The 16,751-nt window shown below is 40.7% G+C and overlaps 1 protein-coding gene across 9 annotated transcripts in view; it reads left to right on the top strand.

Annotated features, from left to right (window-relative positions):
* DCUN1D4 (defective in cullin neddylation 1 domain containing 4) overlaps nucleotides 1-15,711 on the top strand; it is an 81,609-nt gene extending 65,898 nt beyond the window's left edge. For 7 of the 9 annotated variants that reach the window (XM_086405814.1, XM_086405815.1, XM_086405812.1 and 4 more), the window contains 3 exons: nucleotides 9,983-10,087; nucleotides 12,163-12,265; nucleotides 12,377-15,711. In XM_086405814.1, coding sequence (XP_086261940.1) covers nucleotides 9,983-10,087; nucleotides 12,163-12,265; nucleotides 12,377-12,432 — 264 coding nt within the window. In that variant the 3' untranslated portion in view covers nucleotides 12,433-15,711. Of the gene's footprint in view, nucleotides 1-7,912; nucleotides 8,000-9,982; nucleotides 10,088-12,162; nucleotides 12,266-12,376 lie in introns of all 9 variants that reach the window. The other 2 variants (XR_015165428.1, XR_015165427.1) reach the window with 1 other exon arrangement.
* Nucleotides 15,712-16,751: the final 1,040 nt, after the last annotated feature.

Genomic DNA, 16,751 nt, shown 5'->3' with positions numbered 1-16,751 from the left:
ATGTCCCCTCTAGCTTGGCCTGGGAGTTTAGGTCCAGGCCTGCATTTTTTCTGACAGTTTAAGGGACTGCGTGTTTTCTTTGTTCTATCTCTGGTAGCAGCCTGCAAAAATCTTTGCCTTTTAAGGAGAGTATCAATAAATATCAGTGAATTAAGCCCCATTATGTAAAGCCCCGTTATGTAATGCTGAATAACAGCCACATCATTACCAAATAGATTCAGTTCAGCTAAAATATGCCCTAAGATGAATTTGTTATTGAATTTGTTTTATTTAGCTGTATCCCACAAGTTTTGAGGTGTTAAATATTCATTTGCATTCAGTTCAAAATATTTTCCTGTTTCCCTTGTGATTGTTTTAGACCCATTGATTATGTAGAAGTGTGTTGTGTTATTTGCCAACTACTAGGATTTTTCCACATAATCTATCATTAATTCTGCCATGGTCAGAGAACATGCTCTGTGTAGTCTCAGTCCACTAACAGGTATGGAGGCTAGATATATGGTCTGAAATGTGACCAAATGGGTCTGCTGTGATGAATATTTTATGTGTGCCCGCAAAGAATGACTATTCTGTTGCTGTTCAGTAGAATGTTGTATAAATGTCAGTTAGGTCAAGTTGGTTGGTAGTAGTGGTCAGGTCTTCTGCATCCTAATGATTTCTGCCTACTGTTGTATTATTTGCTGAGAGACGAATATTAGACTCTCTGACTGTAATTACTTCTGTTGTTTGTGTCTTTTCTCATTTCACCGTATTTTGAGGCTTCAGACTAGATTTAGATATATGTAGTATTGTTAAGTCCTCTTGAAGAATTGACCTTTTAGCATTATGAAATGTCTCTCTTTATCTCTGATAATATTCTTTGTTCTGAAGTCTACTTTGTCTGATAGAAATATAGCCATTTCTGCTTTTAAGTAAAGTCTATGTGATATGTCTTTTTTCATCCTTTATAAACCTATTTGTGTCTTTATATTTAAAGTGGGTTTCTTTTAGATAGCATATGCATAGTTGGGGCTGCCAGTACATGTCCTGAGATGCTTAAACCATTTGCATTTAATGTGTTTATTGATATGGTTAAGTTTACATCTCCTGTATTGCTGTTCATTTCCCTTGTTGTCTCATCTATGTTTATTTCTTTTTTCCTCTTTTCATGACTTCTTTTGGATTTTTTTAGACTCCATTGTTATCATTCCATTCCACTATTGTCTTCTTATCTGTATCTCTGTTATTTTTTGTGATTAATCAGGCTTTACAGTACACATCTTTAAATTCTCAGTCTATCTTCCAATAATATTATACCACTTCGTGTATAATGTAAGAGCCTTTATAACAGTACACTTTCATCTTGCCCTTCCGTACTTTAGGCTGCTGTGTCACACATTTTACTTATACATGTGTTACACATCTCACAATATATTGTTTTAGCCTCTTTAGGCTGCTTAACAAAGTCCCAGAGACTCAGAAGCTTATAAATAACAGAAATTTATTTCTCACAGTTTAGGAGGCTGCAAAGTCCAAGCTCATCGTGCTGGCAGGGTAGATGTGTCTCCACTGTAACCTCACGTGGTGGAAGGGAGGAGGGAGCTCTCTACAGTCTTTGTTTTAGGGGAGTTCCTCCACAGGCATGAGGGCCCCACCTCTTATTACCATCACTTGGAAGTGGGGAACACAAACATTCAGTTCATAGCATATATTGATACCATTTTTGCTTTGAATAAGCAAAAATGTCTTTTTTTAAAAAAGCAACTTTAAAAAAATTATTTATTTGACTGCACTGGGTGTTAGTTGCAGCATGCAGTATCTTTAGTTGCGGCATATGGGCTTTTAACTGTAGCATATGGGATCTAGTTCCCCGACCAGGGGTTGGACCTGGGCCCTGTGTTGGGGAGCACAGAGTCTTAGCCACTGGACCACCAGGGAAGTCCCAAAAATGTCTTTTATATTTACCCAGATATATACCACTTGTCTGTGCTTCCTTCTCTTTGTGTGGATCCATATTTCTATCTGGTATCATTTATCTTCTGCCTAAAAATTTCCTTCAGCATTGCTCATAGTACAGATTTTCTGGTGATGAGTTTCTAAGCTTTTATTTTGCCTTCAATTTAGAAGGTACTTATCTAGATAAAGATGTCTAGGTTGACCGTGTTTTCTCTTAGCGCTTTCATGCTGGCTCTCATTGTCTTCTGCCTTGTGGAGTTTCTGATGATAAGTCTGATGTCATTCATAATGCCTTTGAACATAGTGTCTTGTTTTGTTCTCTCTGGTTGCTTTTATTCTCTTTTCACTGATTTTCAGCAAGTTGACTATGGTGTGCCTCAACATAATTTCCTTATGTTTACTCTGATTAGGATTTGTTGAGTTTTTAGGCCTTTGAACTTAAACAGTTTGTATTAAACTGGGAAATTTCTCAGCTGTTATTTCTTCAAGTAGTTCTCCTGTTCTCCCTCTCTCTTCCTTGTGGGGCTACAGTTATACTTGTGTTAGATGCTTGGTACTGTCACACAAGCTACTGAGGCTATGTTCAGGTTTTTCTGTTTTTGTTTTCTCTTTTTGTTTCCCTTTGGGTAATATTTATTACTGTATCTTCTAATCCTAATCTTTTCTTCTGCTCACCCCAGCTGGTATATTTTCATTTCAGATGCTGTATTTTTCATCTCTAGAAATTCTGTTTGTGACTTTTTATATCCATTTCTCTCATCTTGATAATATTTTCTTCTACCATCTTAAACTTCTCGGATGTGTTTATGACAGGTGTTTTAACAGCATTGTGCTGTGGTTCTGTCATATCTGTCATGTCTTTATTTCTTTCTCTGGTTAAAGTTTTTATCTTCGTTATGGGTCATATTTTACTGCTTCTTTGTATTCCTGATAGTTTTTTTTTTCTGTTTTTTAATTGGATGCTGAGTATTGTGTTTTAGGTTGTTGGTTGCTTGGATTTGTTGTATTCCTTTTAATGTTGGATTAAAATTTTTTTCCTGGTATGTATTTAAGTTACTTGGAATCATGTTGTTCCTTTGAAAGGACTGGTCCAGAGCAGCCTCAGTCTAGGGATGACATAACCCCACCAGGAAGATAACACCCTCCTGATGATTCCACCCAAAGCCCTGTGTATTTTGAGAATTCAGGCTGTTCCCAGCCCCGTGTGAGCTCGGGAATTTCTGCAAGTTCTTCTCCAGTGTTTTTCTCCCCCGACTCAGGCGGTTTTCTCTCACATGTGCAAAGACAAGTCCTCAGCCAGCAACTGGGGAGACAGTGTGGGTCCCCAGGTCTCTGTGCAGTTCTACCTCGCTGGTATTTTGCCCCACAAATTATATGCCTCCTTGAAATCCACAAACTGTCTTTTCCAGTTTAGTGAGTTGGGGTTCCACTGGGCTGGGGTTGGGTTCCCCCTTCTCTCGCTGTAGCCTGGAAAGCACCTCCAGACAGTTTGCTGGTGTCACTGGGGGGCTCATTTCTTTTTCTCAAAGACCCACACAGTAGCATTTTTAAAATTTTCTGAATTACCCTTTAACCCACTCCAGTATTCTTGGGGCTTCCCTGATGGCTCAGTTGATAAAGAATCTGCCTGTAATGCAGGAGACCCTGGTACAATCCTTGGGTTGGAAAGATCCCCTGGAGGGGAGGCTATGGCAACCCACTCCAGTATTCTTGATTGGAGAATCCCCATGGACAAAGGAGCCTGGTGGGCTATAATCCATGGGGTCACAAAGAGTCAGACACAGCTGAGCAACTTACACTTTGACTTCACCCTTTAATATACCTGGAAAGAAACTATAGTAAAATACCAGGAAAAGATAAAATACCCATTTTTAACATCTCTCCACCAAAATTATAGTCCTAAGGGTATGCTTGTTTTCCCCCTCACCTTAGAACCTTGTAGCCAATTAAAAATAGCACTTGATTGTAAAGTTATATTAATTTTCTCCTAAGTTTGCTTTGGCTTGAGCTTACATATAGTCTTACAGATGTCAGAGAATTGCGACACTTAAGAGTTGAAAGAAACTGTGGAGGACGCTGGGTTCAGTCTTGTCACTGTGCAGATGATGAGACTGAGGGCCAGAGGGGAGGGGACAGCATGAGGGCCTGAGCTCTGTCCCTGAGCCACACCACCTTCCTGACTCAAACTGCCACTGTCCTGTGGGGTCCTGTTTCAGGAAGGGGAGGGGATAGAGACTTGGGCTGAAATGGCCAGTTCTTCTGCAAGTGGAATTTTGTCTTGAATGTTTTTATGCTTAGTGTTTTTTCCCCTAATATAAATTTTATAAACAAATGTTGTCTGGATTCCTTTAAGTAAAACAGTCATTTTTGGCTTGATTCCTTTAAAAGGACCTAGTGAGAATAAGATGGGACAAAGAGAATGAGATAAAAGACTAAATAGAGTGATATTTTTGGTTGCTCCGATGCTGGTTCTTACATATCAGTTAAATTTGCTTTTTCTGTATTCTCTGGGGCAAAGACAAGGTACTGTGCTGAAAGCCACAGATGGAGTTGCCTCTTGGGGTTCTGAGAAGGGTGAATGTTGGGCTGAGTGAGGCGCTGAGAACGACAGCATCTTAGCCTGGCTGAGAGTTGACACCATGAATTGATGACCCACTGTGGGAGGCCTTCCAGCAGCGCATCCCACAGCCTAGGTGCAGGGAGGCGAGAATGATGGGGAGGACTGAGGGAAGTTTCTAGGCTCAGTGGGGAGATGGGAGCTGAGTGGAGCTTTCTGAGTGACTGAGGCAGAGAGGCTTCTGGATGGGTAGAAGGGGGCTTTTGGGGGGTGAGAGAGAAGAAGGGCAGTGAGCAAGAGAAGGCTGGGAGATTTCTTTAGGGGCGAGTCCTGGCTTTTCAGCCCTTGCAGTGAAGCTTTAAGAAGTTGTCTCACAGGGTTTTGTGGAGGCAGAAGGTACTAGTGGGAATCCCGCCTTCTTGAGAGGTGATCCTGCTATGGTTAATCTGTTGTTAGAAATTAGTCCTCACAGCCTGTCCCGTGATGCACCCAACTTTTCCAACTGCCTGTGCTTTTATTTAGTTTTTGAGGTGTTTCAGGAAGGTGCTAGGAGGTCACATGTTAGAGCTAATGTCTAAGTCACTTCCATCTAGTGGAATGGTTGTGGATGTTACTCATAGGATTTGCTGAGGAAGATTTTGTTGGGTCTTGTGTTCAACACCCTGTTACCAGAGAACTCTGTCCAACTTTAACCTGAGATCTGCTGTGACCATTTGATTCATTTCCTCTTCTAACTTGAGTCAGTTCTTATTTCTTAACCAGTGTGTTTGTCTGGTTTCCCTCTCCACACAACCCACAACATACCAGACATAGACGGGCACACACTCTTCACTACTTCTTATACTTTTATTGTAAATTATGAGGAAAACAGAAGGCAGGCATGGGTGAGGACAGAAGTAGAAGAATATATGGTCATTTAATCCCAGGTTCATTCCTGTGAACATCTTGTTGGCTTTACCGTTAAGGTTACCCTTTGGTTATTGCTGAATTTGCTCAGCAGTTGTTTGTAAAGTGAATTGAACTCTGAAGAGCTGAGAAGGCGGCAGATACGATGAAATGCTCAGGTTTGGAATCAGACTCCTAGTGCAGACCCAGCTCTTATCGACAGTCATTTAACTCTTGGGCCTCAGTTTCCTTATTTATACATTGGGGATTATAATAATGCCTCACGTAATAGGCATATAATAATAGCCTCTTGCATTACTTGAGTATTGAGTATAAGGCACTTAAAACAGTTGCTGGTTCAGTTCTCAATAAAATTTAGCCATAAAATTAGAAATAGTGGTTGAATTTTTCTTCATTGACATTACTCAGGTGCTTGTAACGCCGTAGTGGCTCAGACAGTAAAGAATCTGCCTGCAAACACAGGAGACATGGGTTCAATCTTTGGGTCGGGAAGATCCCCTGGAGAAAGAAATGGCAACCCACTCCAGTATTCTTGCCTGGAGAATCCCATGGACAGAGGACCCTGGCAGACTACAGTCCATGGGATCACAAAGAGTTGGACACGACTAAGCCCACTAACACACACAAACCTCAGGTTTCAAATAATATCTTATCTTCCAAGAGTACAGTAATAGAATCTATACCAAATAAAATGACTGGGGAAAAGCTGTGCCAGTTGAAAGATCTTTTTTGTTTTTCTTTATGTTTTAAAGGAAGTATCACTAGTTGAGCTTAATTAAGTAATTGCCTTGCAAACATTATTATTTGAGAACTAGGCTGGGTAAATTCTCTAAGCATCTTGTTTTAGTTTCACTTTTCCCAGTGAGAGGGCACTCATGAGTTTTAAGACCTTTTTGCTTGTTTCTAATGTGTAATTAAAAAAAAAAAAAAGGACTCCCATTCAGAAAACTGATTTGCTGTGTTTTCAGCTTTGTAAACAACCACATTGATTCATGTTCTTTAGCACTCTGTTTTTGCCTTATGTTTGTTGAACTGTGATAAGGAAGACTGCATTGTCTCTTTATATTTTGTAATCCCCATGGTTTCAAATAAAAATTCTGTGACCTGTATTACAGGTCTTCAGTGACAGCCTTTGGATTTCACGTAAATTGTCACCAGTTTCTTGGTTGTCACCATCAACATGTTTGTGATCATGGGCACTTATATATTGTTTCTTATGTATTCTAGCCTCTCCCGAAATCTTATGGATGTCTTTTTTAATGTTAAAGATTTTTTTCTTTATAATTTTAGTAATTCAGCATTCCCCTTTTTCAAGTACTATTAAAACTTTGGGAAAATTGGAAATTGGTCATCTGACAGAGGTCTGTGACATAGCGTGTCTGAATACCTAGATGTTTGGAGAATCATTTTTGTAATATTTATATTTACATATTTACAGTTGATTAATTATTTTGTTTTAGTTTGTGTCACCTGTGCCATTTAAGAAAAAAAAAAAGCTTAACTATCACATCTTACAGGAAGACCTGTATTTGAACAGTCTTACATAAACAAAAGCACTATTTGTTTTCAAAGTTGAATGTCAAATCAGAACTTGATAAAACTTCATTATTCACTCCATTAGTGGTTAATAGTCTTTAGCTTGAGGAGTGCGTTCTCGTTCCATAAACGAAACATAGCTTTTTAGAATATTCAGAGTAGGATCCTTTGGTTTTACAGCTGCAAATAACATCTGTAACTGCTTTTAAAAATATGTGTTTAAGGAAGACCACAAAGCAGAATCTAGTTGTGTATTGTAGGGGGTTAATAGGTCTTTGGTGTGTGTGTGTGGAGCCTGCTTGGTTCCTATTAGTATTTGATGGATACAATGAAAGTTGTTTGTTTTGTTGTCTTAGAAAAATGAAAGCCGTGAAATCCATACCTGCACATTGTGGGTCGAGAGGTGGACAGGGAGAGCAGTTCTTCTGCTTTCCCCTTAGCCTTGAGGGGCCTTTGGGGGTGCTGGTTGACTCTGGACAGTCTGTCTCAAGGTACTCGCTGCTTAGATTCTGACCTTGAGATGCTGAAGTCTGCCTCTCTCACCCTGATGCTCCACGAGCAGAGTCACAGGGTCAGTGTTGACAGCGAACTATTTGAATTTCCTTCGAAGGGCTTCTAGATGTTTTTAGCTGTATTCCTTGGATTTGTTAAGGTGATTTAAAAAACAACAACAACAACACTCAGTGTTGATGGCTGCTTCATAGCATCCTGGGAGATTCAGTTCACTTAGTTGGGAACACCTTTGAGAATGCCATTAGGATCACTGTCAGAGAACCCCCGGGCGTGTCTCCATTTTGCTGTTTCGTAGATGTTTGCTCTGGGATCTCTCAGTTGTGCTGTCCCCAGGAATCCGCAGTGTTTGCAGTCATGGTCATTTGCACGTAGCCTCACATCTCCCCACAGGCAACATTGGTGATCAGCGAGATGCCACTGTTCAGATCGCGAGTGCCTCCATAATATCTCTCTCTTGTTTGCTAGGCAGAAGATGGTGTTAGTGATTGCGAGCTGCTGGCTGGCACCCTGGCAGAGCAGGAGTGAGTGAGTGCTGTTCAGCTTTCCGGCCCTGTGAGTCTGATGCCTTCCCTCCATGTTTTGGCATCGCTGCCAAACACATGCATTGAAATCCTTCATGATCACCAGTTTGTCAGATGGTTGCACTGTTTCCAAGAGTCTGTCCAGGTCCTCTGTATCTTCTTTTCTGTCACCTTAGTGTATGTCCATTGTGATGGGGACGTGGATGGTGTTGGAAGAAGGCACAGTGTGTATCAGGGCCAGACTGGCGACTTTAGGTCTAGTGAACGACTACAGGCTCCTCAGAGGGAGAGCATTTCCAGAGCGTCCATGCCCTCAGCCCAGCGCTGCCTGAGCTGTTGTTCAACTGGGGCCCGGTCCTGTGGTGCCGCGTGCGTTTTCAGCAGGTCCCTGGTTTTCTTCCATGGGACTGTGGAGGGTGCTCCATAGTGGGGTATGCTGCTGCTGCTGCACCCACGTGACAGGACAAGAGGAAGTCTTCTGTTTCCTTGCACAGTGCATTGCAGAAGCATGAGCCATGCAATGCAACACTCCACGAGGCTCGGGGGCAGAAGGGGGGCCCCCACGAGGGTGCCCTTCCCACTGTCGTCCTCTCCTCGGAGTGAGCCCTGCACCCTTGAGCAGGGTGATGTACGTGGCCAGGGGAGGGCAGGACAGGCTGTAGAGGGCAGGCCCCTGCTTGCCCTGAACTATGGAGCCCTCCTCAGACTTAAGCTGTGTGGCCAGGACAGGGCCGGGTGACTGAGAGCCATCTGACCCGGCCTGTGGTTGCATGGCCGTCATGCCGCACAACTGGGGCCGAAAGGCAGACCCGTCGCACATCTCCATTGTTGGCTATTGAGTGAGGTGCTTACGTTTGCTGTATTGTTTAGGTCCTTTACTTTAAAATCAGTGTCAGGGCCAGAAATTCTCCTTGTACTCAAGAGCACTTCACTGTTAGAAAACTTGAGGTAACAGCTTTATCAGGAGGTGTGTGTGGCTGCACATGTGGCCGGCACGGGGTCATGCATCCTCCCTTAATCTGGTGAACATTTAGATTCCACTCCACATGAAACAGCCAGGCACTTTCTCCCTTTGTAGAAAGATACTTTTGCAAAGTTTCTTTGAAACTAAGATACCATGACGAGGCTAGCTACCATTTGATGTCTAAGGTTACCACTCAAGGTCCCAGGTCCTCTGTCCTTTTACATAGAAACTGCCCACTTTTTAGTTCCCAGATGGAATCTTGTAAGAAAGATCAGTGAGAAATTAACATTCTTAATTGTAAATATAAGTAGAAGGAGCTTAATCTGCCCATAATCTGCCCAGGCTTATGTAAATGTCTTTTCTGGATTCCTCATGCAATGTCATCTTTCACCTGGCTGTTAGTTAGGGGTGTTGTGCTAGGAGATGTCGCGTGCAGCAAATCTAAGGTAAGAAGCACTGTGGCAGGTAGACAGGTGGACATACTGCTTTCCCCGAAGGTGGGGGATGGAAGGTTCTCCAGAGCCCCGATGTTCATTAGGAGCTCCACTGAACTCCATCATTTTTAGGTGCAAAAAAAGCATTTACCAGTGAAATAAAATTGGTGGAAGAAAGATTTTTTTTCAAGAAAACCTGATTCCTAAGCATGAAATTTGAAACCTTTAAACTCTATGTAGTTAAGTTATAGGTTTTGGGGATCAGTAATTATGATGTCGGTAATAATCATAAATGTCAAACAGCTAGTGACTGAGTTATGGATTTTTATTTATCCCAAGAAATAATCACAGATAACAATCATATCCCATGAAATAATCATAGATTAGGGTGATCATTCAGTTGATATGACTCTTTCTCACAGTAAAACTCTAGAGTACAAAACTGTTTAACCCTTCCATTATGTCTGACCACCTCCCCTCCCCCTACCTTAGTCTTGACTCAGGGTTTTTATGGTGTATGATACAGGAACTGTTTACTAATTCCTCACTGAAGTGAAATAGGAATTTGGATTGTTTGGGGGCACCTGGCTCATCCTTGTTTTTGTTTGTTAAACAGGAAAAGGACCAGCGAAGCCTAGACATAAACACTGCCAAGTGCATGTTGGGACTGTTACTAGGAAAAATCTGGCCCCTTTTTCCAGTTTTTCACCAATTCTTAGAGGTACTAAATTGTTATTTTATGGAATGTATGTTTGCTTGCTTAGAACTACCAAGTAAACTTTACTCGATCCTCTTCTGTACTTTTCTGTTTGTCATACTTCTCTGCCTGTAGGAACTGTGGCGACGTACTGGCTGCCCCTGAGCACGTTCCCGAGTCCCGAGCATCCCTGTGTGTGCACATGGCCCCGGCCCCCTACAAATGCTCCAGACACCGCAGCTCTGGCCTTTCCTCTCTTGTCCCCCTTTTGTTTGTGTTTAGATTTCCTGCTTTTTATAACAAGAGTAAAACAAGATTTACCTTATTTTGTGGCTTTAGATGAAGTTCCACTTTTATGAAGTGAAGGTTGGAGAACAGCCATCCACTCTCTCACTAAATTCAGTCTGTGTAACATGTCCTTACCTACTCTTATCTCCAAGAAACTTCAGTCTCAGTGGCCAGTTCCTTCATTTGGTATCTCCTGCAGTTTAAATTTTCTTCACGTTTGTGTTTGAAATAATCCAGCACTTCCCTCCATTGTTATCATTTGTTTGCTCTAAGTATTAATGAGAGAAATTCTGAGCTGCTGGTTATTAGGAACTGGCTCTGATGCCAATGTAATACTGTTAAGACTTGGAAGAACCTGAGGTGAAAGTCTGAGTTACTTGGGTTGTCATATATAGCCTCCTTCTTGCCCTCCAGTCCCCAAACCCCTTTAAAAATTGCTTTTTCCTTGAAAGGATAAGGGTGTTGGATCTTGGAGAAATTCCTGGACTTTACACTGACTCCAGCCTCACTCTTGAAATAATCTTCCTTACAACTTGTTGGTGTAATGGTCCAGAAAAACTTCTGACAGGCTTCTTTGAGAACTGTTATTAAAATTTGCTTTTAACATTACTAACTGGGATTCCTGAAGAAAGGTATGAAAACAAGTTTTTAACATAAGAAGCACTTGTTTACATGACAGCCCGTATTTACCAGTAATCTCTTCCAGTTTCTCTGACAACCCTCAGAAATGTTAGCTTTATTTGGAAAGTGAGTAGCAATGGGCTCCTGATCTCAGGATCCTGGGAAGAATTTAAGGCTGGGTGTGAAGGTCCTTCTGTAGCTGAAAGACTACAGCAGATTTGACTTCACACAGTTCCAGGAGCACCATCAACTGTTTCAGTGACTGGGTTTTGCTTTTAGTTGCTTAGAAAGTTTATAGTCTGTGCTTTGTTCTCTCTCTCACACCAGGTTGCATTTTTCTTTTAAAAGGACCCAGTAATCCTTTCATTTGAGCTTTTCTTGTGTTTACATCCTCCAAACCATTGGCTCAACTCTCTTTGCTTTTTAGGTACTTGCTTTGTTTTCCAGTGTTCCCAATTTTAGTGGCAAAGATTTAAGAATTATCAGACTGGGTTTTATTTTTAGATTTTTATACAGGGATATTATATTTTGAAATATGCATGTGGCCTTTTTCCTGTCTGGGAGGAAGAGAAAAACTATTTCATGGCTGTTCTTAGTCCTTTTATGATCAGACTCAAGTTTTTAATTATCAGAACAGTAACTCTTCAGTGACTGGACCACCTAGTCCTGAGAGTGCTTGCAGCACTTAGCAAGGTCTCGTTGAGTAAACCCACGGCGGCATGTGCCGTTAGCTCACAGCTTGACAGGAAGCATGATGTTCATGTCAGGGCCTGTTAATGGGAGCAACTCTTTATTTAGCACTTACTGTGTGCCACACACTCAATAAAGTGCTTTTTATAAATTATAGAAATTATCTGCCTTAATCCTTACCACATCTCTGTGAAATGGATATTATCCCTCTTTTACATAAAAGGGCTTTTGCCATCTAGAAATTTCACTCCTAGGGATGTAAAGTTGTGTTTCTTCGATGCACTTGTTGTTTTATGTTGAGCCCCCATAATATTTTTGTAATGAAAATTGTCATCCACAGTTCCCCTCTCGCTATCTCTCACCCTTCTCCTAGAATGGTGCCTAACACACCTCAAATGGAAAGTGATAACCTTCATGAGCTTTTATCAAGTTGATTGTCACAGCAGTTGAAACTGTCTGATTTGTTGTGTCAGTAATTCATATTGTTTTTCCTCCACCAGCAATCAAAATATAAAGTTATTAATAAAGACCAATGGTGCAATGTGCTAGAGTTTAGCAGAACAATTAACCTTGACCTCAGCAACTACGATGAAGATGGAGCATGTAAGTACTGGGTGGGTGTCGTTTTCCCCCTGCCCCCCGCACGTTTGCTCCTCAGCCTCTGAGAAGTCTCATAGCTGTGTTGTTCCCTGCCTCTCTTCTCTCTCTCTCCAGGGCCAGTTTTGTTGGACGAGTTTGTGGAGTGGTATAAAGACAAACAGATGTCCTAGGACTTTATGCATAGCAGCGAGAGAGTCACTGTTACCACAGTTATGTCAACCATTAGCCATAAATTGCTGTTTGTACCCAGCGCATGCTGCTTTTCTCGCACGGTCTCCCTTTGGCAGGGACGCGTCGGTGTTTGCTGTTGAATGGGCCAGCTCTGCTTGCTGTGTGGCACTGTTCTCTTGGAAGGCTGCTTTGCAGTTTGTATTTACACTACAGATTGGTGAATTTGCCAGCGTCCTCACTGTGATTATGTGTATATTGCTGTTTAAATTTTGTATATGTGTATAAAAAGACAAAGCTTCACCTAGAGATTATTTCTGCAAAAATGTATTGTAAAATAATTTTTGTGGCATATTTCTAGTCCCTTTTTTCAAATGACCCAATTACACTTTTCTTTGGTCTCAAAATGTAGCATTTCAGATATAAGACAGAACAGCTGTTATCATATGCAAATGTTGCCAGAATTAACCTTATTATTTAAGAGGCCAACTTTGGAAGGAGGTGGGAGTCGTAACTTTTCAGAGGCGTTATGCCAAATCTAATTTGGTTTACTTAAATATTAGCATTTTGAAATGATGCAAGTTAGAATAATTGAACATATAGACCCTTACCATGCCACACATCATTTCCACCGTGCAGTATATAGGTTTTGATTTTCTAATGTTAAAGCTGTCATAGTTTGAATATAGGTACAGATGAACAAATTACAATTGCACCTTTTTTCCCCATTGGTTTTAAACCCTTGTACACTTTTTTAGTGCTTTTTTTTTCCTTTTGCATTCTTCTAGTCAGTGTTTGGTCTGCTGATGCTTTCTATGCCATTCTAAGTAAAATTTATTTTGCCGCCTCCATGAAAACCTAATGGTTTGCTGGCAATTTATAACTGCAGAGCACTTTTAGTTGTGGCTTGAAATTTTAGTTAAGCTTTCATGGTGTCTGATTTTCTAGTTTTGCGGGGGCGGGTGGGGGGAAGAACTATACTGTAAGTGAGAGGTGTTTTGTTTTGTTTTCCTTTTTTTGTTTCTTTCATGCTAGGCTTTTCCTGGCAGAATGTCCATTGCAGGCAGTGGACACGACACCACCAGCATTGAGCTAAAAACTCTATTACACGGTAGGACCTTTCCTGGAGGGGCCGCTCGTCATTACCTGAGTAATATGTACAGAGAGGTGATAGCCATTATTTATGTGGGTGAAGAAACAGGAGTAAATGGGATGGTATTTTTAGGTTTGTATTTTATGTTTTTTTTTTTTTTTTTCTTTTCTTGTCTTAGCCCTTCTCAAGGAAATGTACAAAAAACATGCTTCTCCCTCAACTCTCTGGTGCTATTGAATGACTTAATTTAGTCCCTAAAGTTTGTGAGAACACAATAGTCTAATGACTTTCAACCAAGTGAAAGCTAGTGGTGCATTTGAGCAAGAAAATGCATAGTTGTGAGCAAAATCCATGACTGAACATGTGACAGTTGGAAGAGGTTCAGATTATTTCAAAACCTGGCCCCAAAACCTTTTGGGTCAAATGTGAACCTTTTAACGGCATTATATGAGTAAAGCACACAGACAATGCTACTGTTTGACCACGATTTCACAGTTTCTTTGCAAACAGTGTTCAGATTTTCATATTTTGTTTTTCCCTAACTGAACCACCAAAGACAGGAATTTTGTGTGTATATACAGTGTGTGTGCATATACAAAATCATGATCTGGTAGAATGAAACTCACTTCCTTTTTCTACCAAATAGAAAGGTTTGGTTTGCTGTGAAATAAACCAGAAGTTTGAAAAACTCTGTAGTGATTAAGCATACTTAATCATTCCTTGTTTAGAAGCTGTAGACTCCCCTTCTACTTTACACATTCACACCAATTTGCACAAATTCATCCCTGAAAAGAACAGAAGACGTTGACAGCAAGCACAGCTCCTGAGACCAGCGTGTTGAAAGGGCTTCCGTTCCGACGGGTGCCTGTTAACTCCATTGGTGACTGGCTATAGGCAGGTTCCAATCTGTGGAGAACTTGATTCATTTTCAAAAGGATCCCATGAAGTTAACAAATCACACTTTAAAGGCAGCAGTTCTTAAATTCGATCAACTCTAGTTTTGTTTAAAGCAAATAGAAATCATCAATGAAATTATTTTCAAAGGTACTGTAACAAACTGGAAAATTTTTTAACAGTAAGCACAGTTAATCCCAAAATAAGAGGGTGGCTACAGGGAAAATGTTACATTTTAACACACAGTGAACATTTTGATGACAGGGGTTTTGGAAAAGCCAAGCAAAAATTATTTCATGATGTGTAACATGGAAGTAAATATTCCAGAAGGGTGATCTTGCCTATTTAGAAAAGGCCAAATAATCTCTGAATTCCCTTGAAAAATAAATCTTTGTGACTGCAGCGTGCTTGCCCTTGGTTTCTGTGATTTTATGCAGTTATTTTTAAGGGGAAGAAGAGCCAGAAGTAATAAGATATTTTTTCATAAAAATCTCCCTAAGTTACATAAGTTGAGCAGTCACCAAGCACTTATTTATGGGCAAATGATAAGTAAACGAGGGTGCCTTTTTCTGGTTTTTCTTTATCACCTACATCTCCACCCTTTCTTTCTTTCCATCGTGTTTTGGCCTCCACGTTGCAATACTCTGTGATAACGGAATCCAACTTTTAGATGTTGACTGTTGCGGTAGGTTGGAAATTGCATTATTTGATTTGCCATAATCACCCTCTATAATGTTACGTGCAGCTTATTTGAAGCATGACCTCTGAACTAAGTTTTTATAAAGCTCACTAGACAGACTTCTAGGATCTGGATTAACAACAGACTTCTGTTGCCTCTCAGTCTCCATCTTAACAGTGCTTTTGAAGTTTATACAGAAAGCTTTAAAAGTTAGTTTGTGCCCTTGGTTTTTACTCTTACAACTGCTAAAATACCTCTGTAAGCCTTATCTTTTATTCTTTCATATGTTGTATAATAAATGTATAGAATCCATTGACCAACTAAATTGTTGGGTGTCTGTAAATGAGACCAAAATGTGGGTTGCTTCTTTTCATGAAGTCATTTCTCTCGGGGGTTACTGTCAGTGAACTGCAGCTAACCTGTAACTGTGAATGCTTCGTGTCGTCAGTATTTGCATCACCTTCATAAACGTGTGCAAGTCCTGTGACTCCCAGCTTAACTGAAATATTGTTATGCCACCTAACTTGAGTACAGCAAACTGGTTTTAGGTTTTAATGTAATTGATGTAAAACGATACCCCATAAATAAAAAAGTTATTTGTGTTTGGTTTCAGAACTGATTTGTTTATTTTTCTCTTTTCATGGCTTTCTCTTAAAAAATCCCTTAAGGTAGTTTTAGACTTCCCTGGGTGGCTCAGACGGTAAAGAATCTGCCTGCAGTGCGGGAGACCTGGGTTCTCTACCTGGGTTGAGAAGATCCCCTGGAGGAGGGCATGGCAACCCACTTCAGTATTCTTGCCTGGAAAATCCCCATGACAGAGGAGCCTGGCGGGCTGTAGCCCATGGGGTCGCAAAGAGTCAGACATGACTGAGCAGCTAAGCACAGCACACACAGTAGTTTTAAAGTATTTCATGTATCATCGAGTCAGCCCCAAGGCTACAGAAGTGAGGTGGCAAACTGCTCCTTCTGAACTTTCTTCATTTGTTTGAACCTATAGGAAGGCAGGACCTAGTTCCCATGATGCTGTGACTTGGTTACATCATACTGAAATGACTCGTTTGAATGTTCTTCCCAAATTCTGGTGGGAAGAATAACTTTTAGGCAGAAGCTTAGAGAAAAGCTTTTGTGATTCCTTTAGAAAAGAATTGCCCTTGGAACTTTGTTATAGCTAGAAAGGAAAGAAAAAAGAAACCTATCATGTGAGCAAACAATACATCAAACTTTCTGGCCCTGTGTACCTAAGCTAAGCTTGTGGTGCAGGAGGTATTCCAAAATAAGGCATGTTCACCACTTCTGGCACATTCAACAGAAAATACTTTGGGTTCCACCCCCTCCTCGAATTGGTTCCTAACATTTATCTTCAGTTGCCTTAACAAAAAATAAAATCATCCCATGTATAGAAGTGTACTTGCTGAGAAATTATGATAAGTAGCCTGTGCTGAGAATAATAATTGGAAACTGAAAAAACAAAAATTGGCTGTAGTAATTAAATGGAAAATTTTTTTAAACATCATTTAAAATGTAAATCTCTTCTCCCAAAGAAATGTATTCAGTCCTCTGAAGGAAATTCTTTTGCAGTCCTTCCCTGGAGAGTGGATTATGAAGAACTCTGGCCTTGAGAAAGCATGCTGAAGAGGTTTGGTTTTCCCTCTGAC

This window comes from Bos grunniens, chromosome 6 (assembly GCF_055505025.1).
Source record: "Bos grunniens cultivar Pamir isolate PY7600 chromosome 6, Bosgru_T2T1.0, whole genome shotgun sequence".
Classification (NCBI taxonomy): domain Eukaryota; kingdom Metazoa; phylum Chordata; class Mammalia; order Artiodactyla; family Bovidae; genus Bos; species Bos grunniens.
Note: the sequence above shows the minus strand (reverse complement) of the source record. Positions and strands in the feature narration are given on the sequence as shown.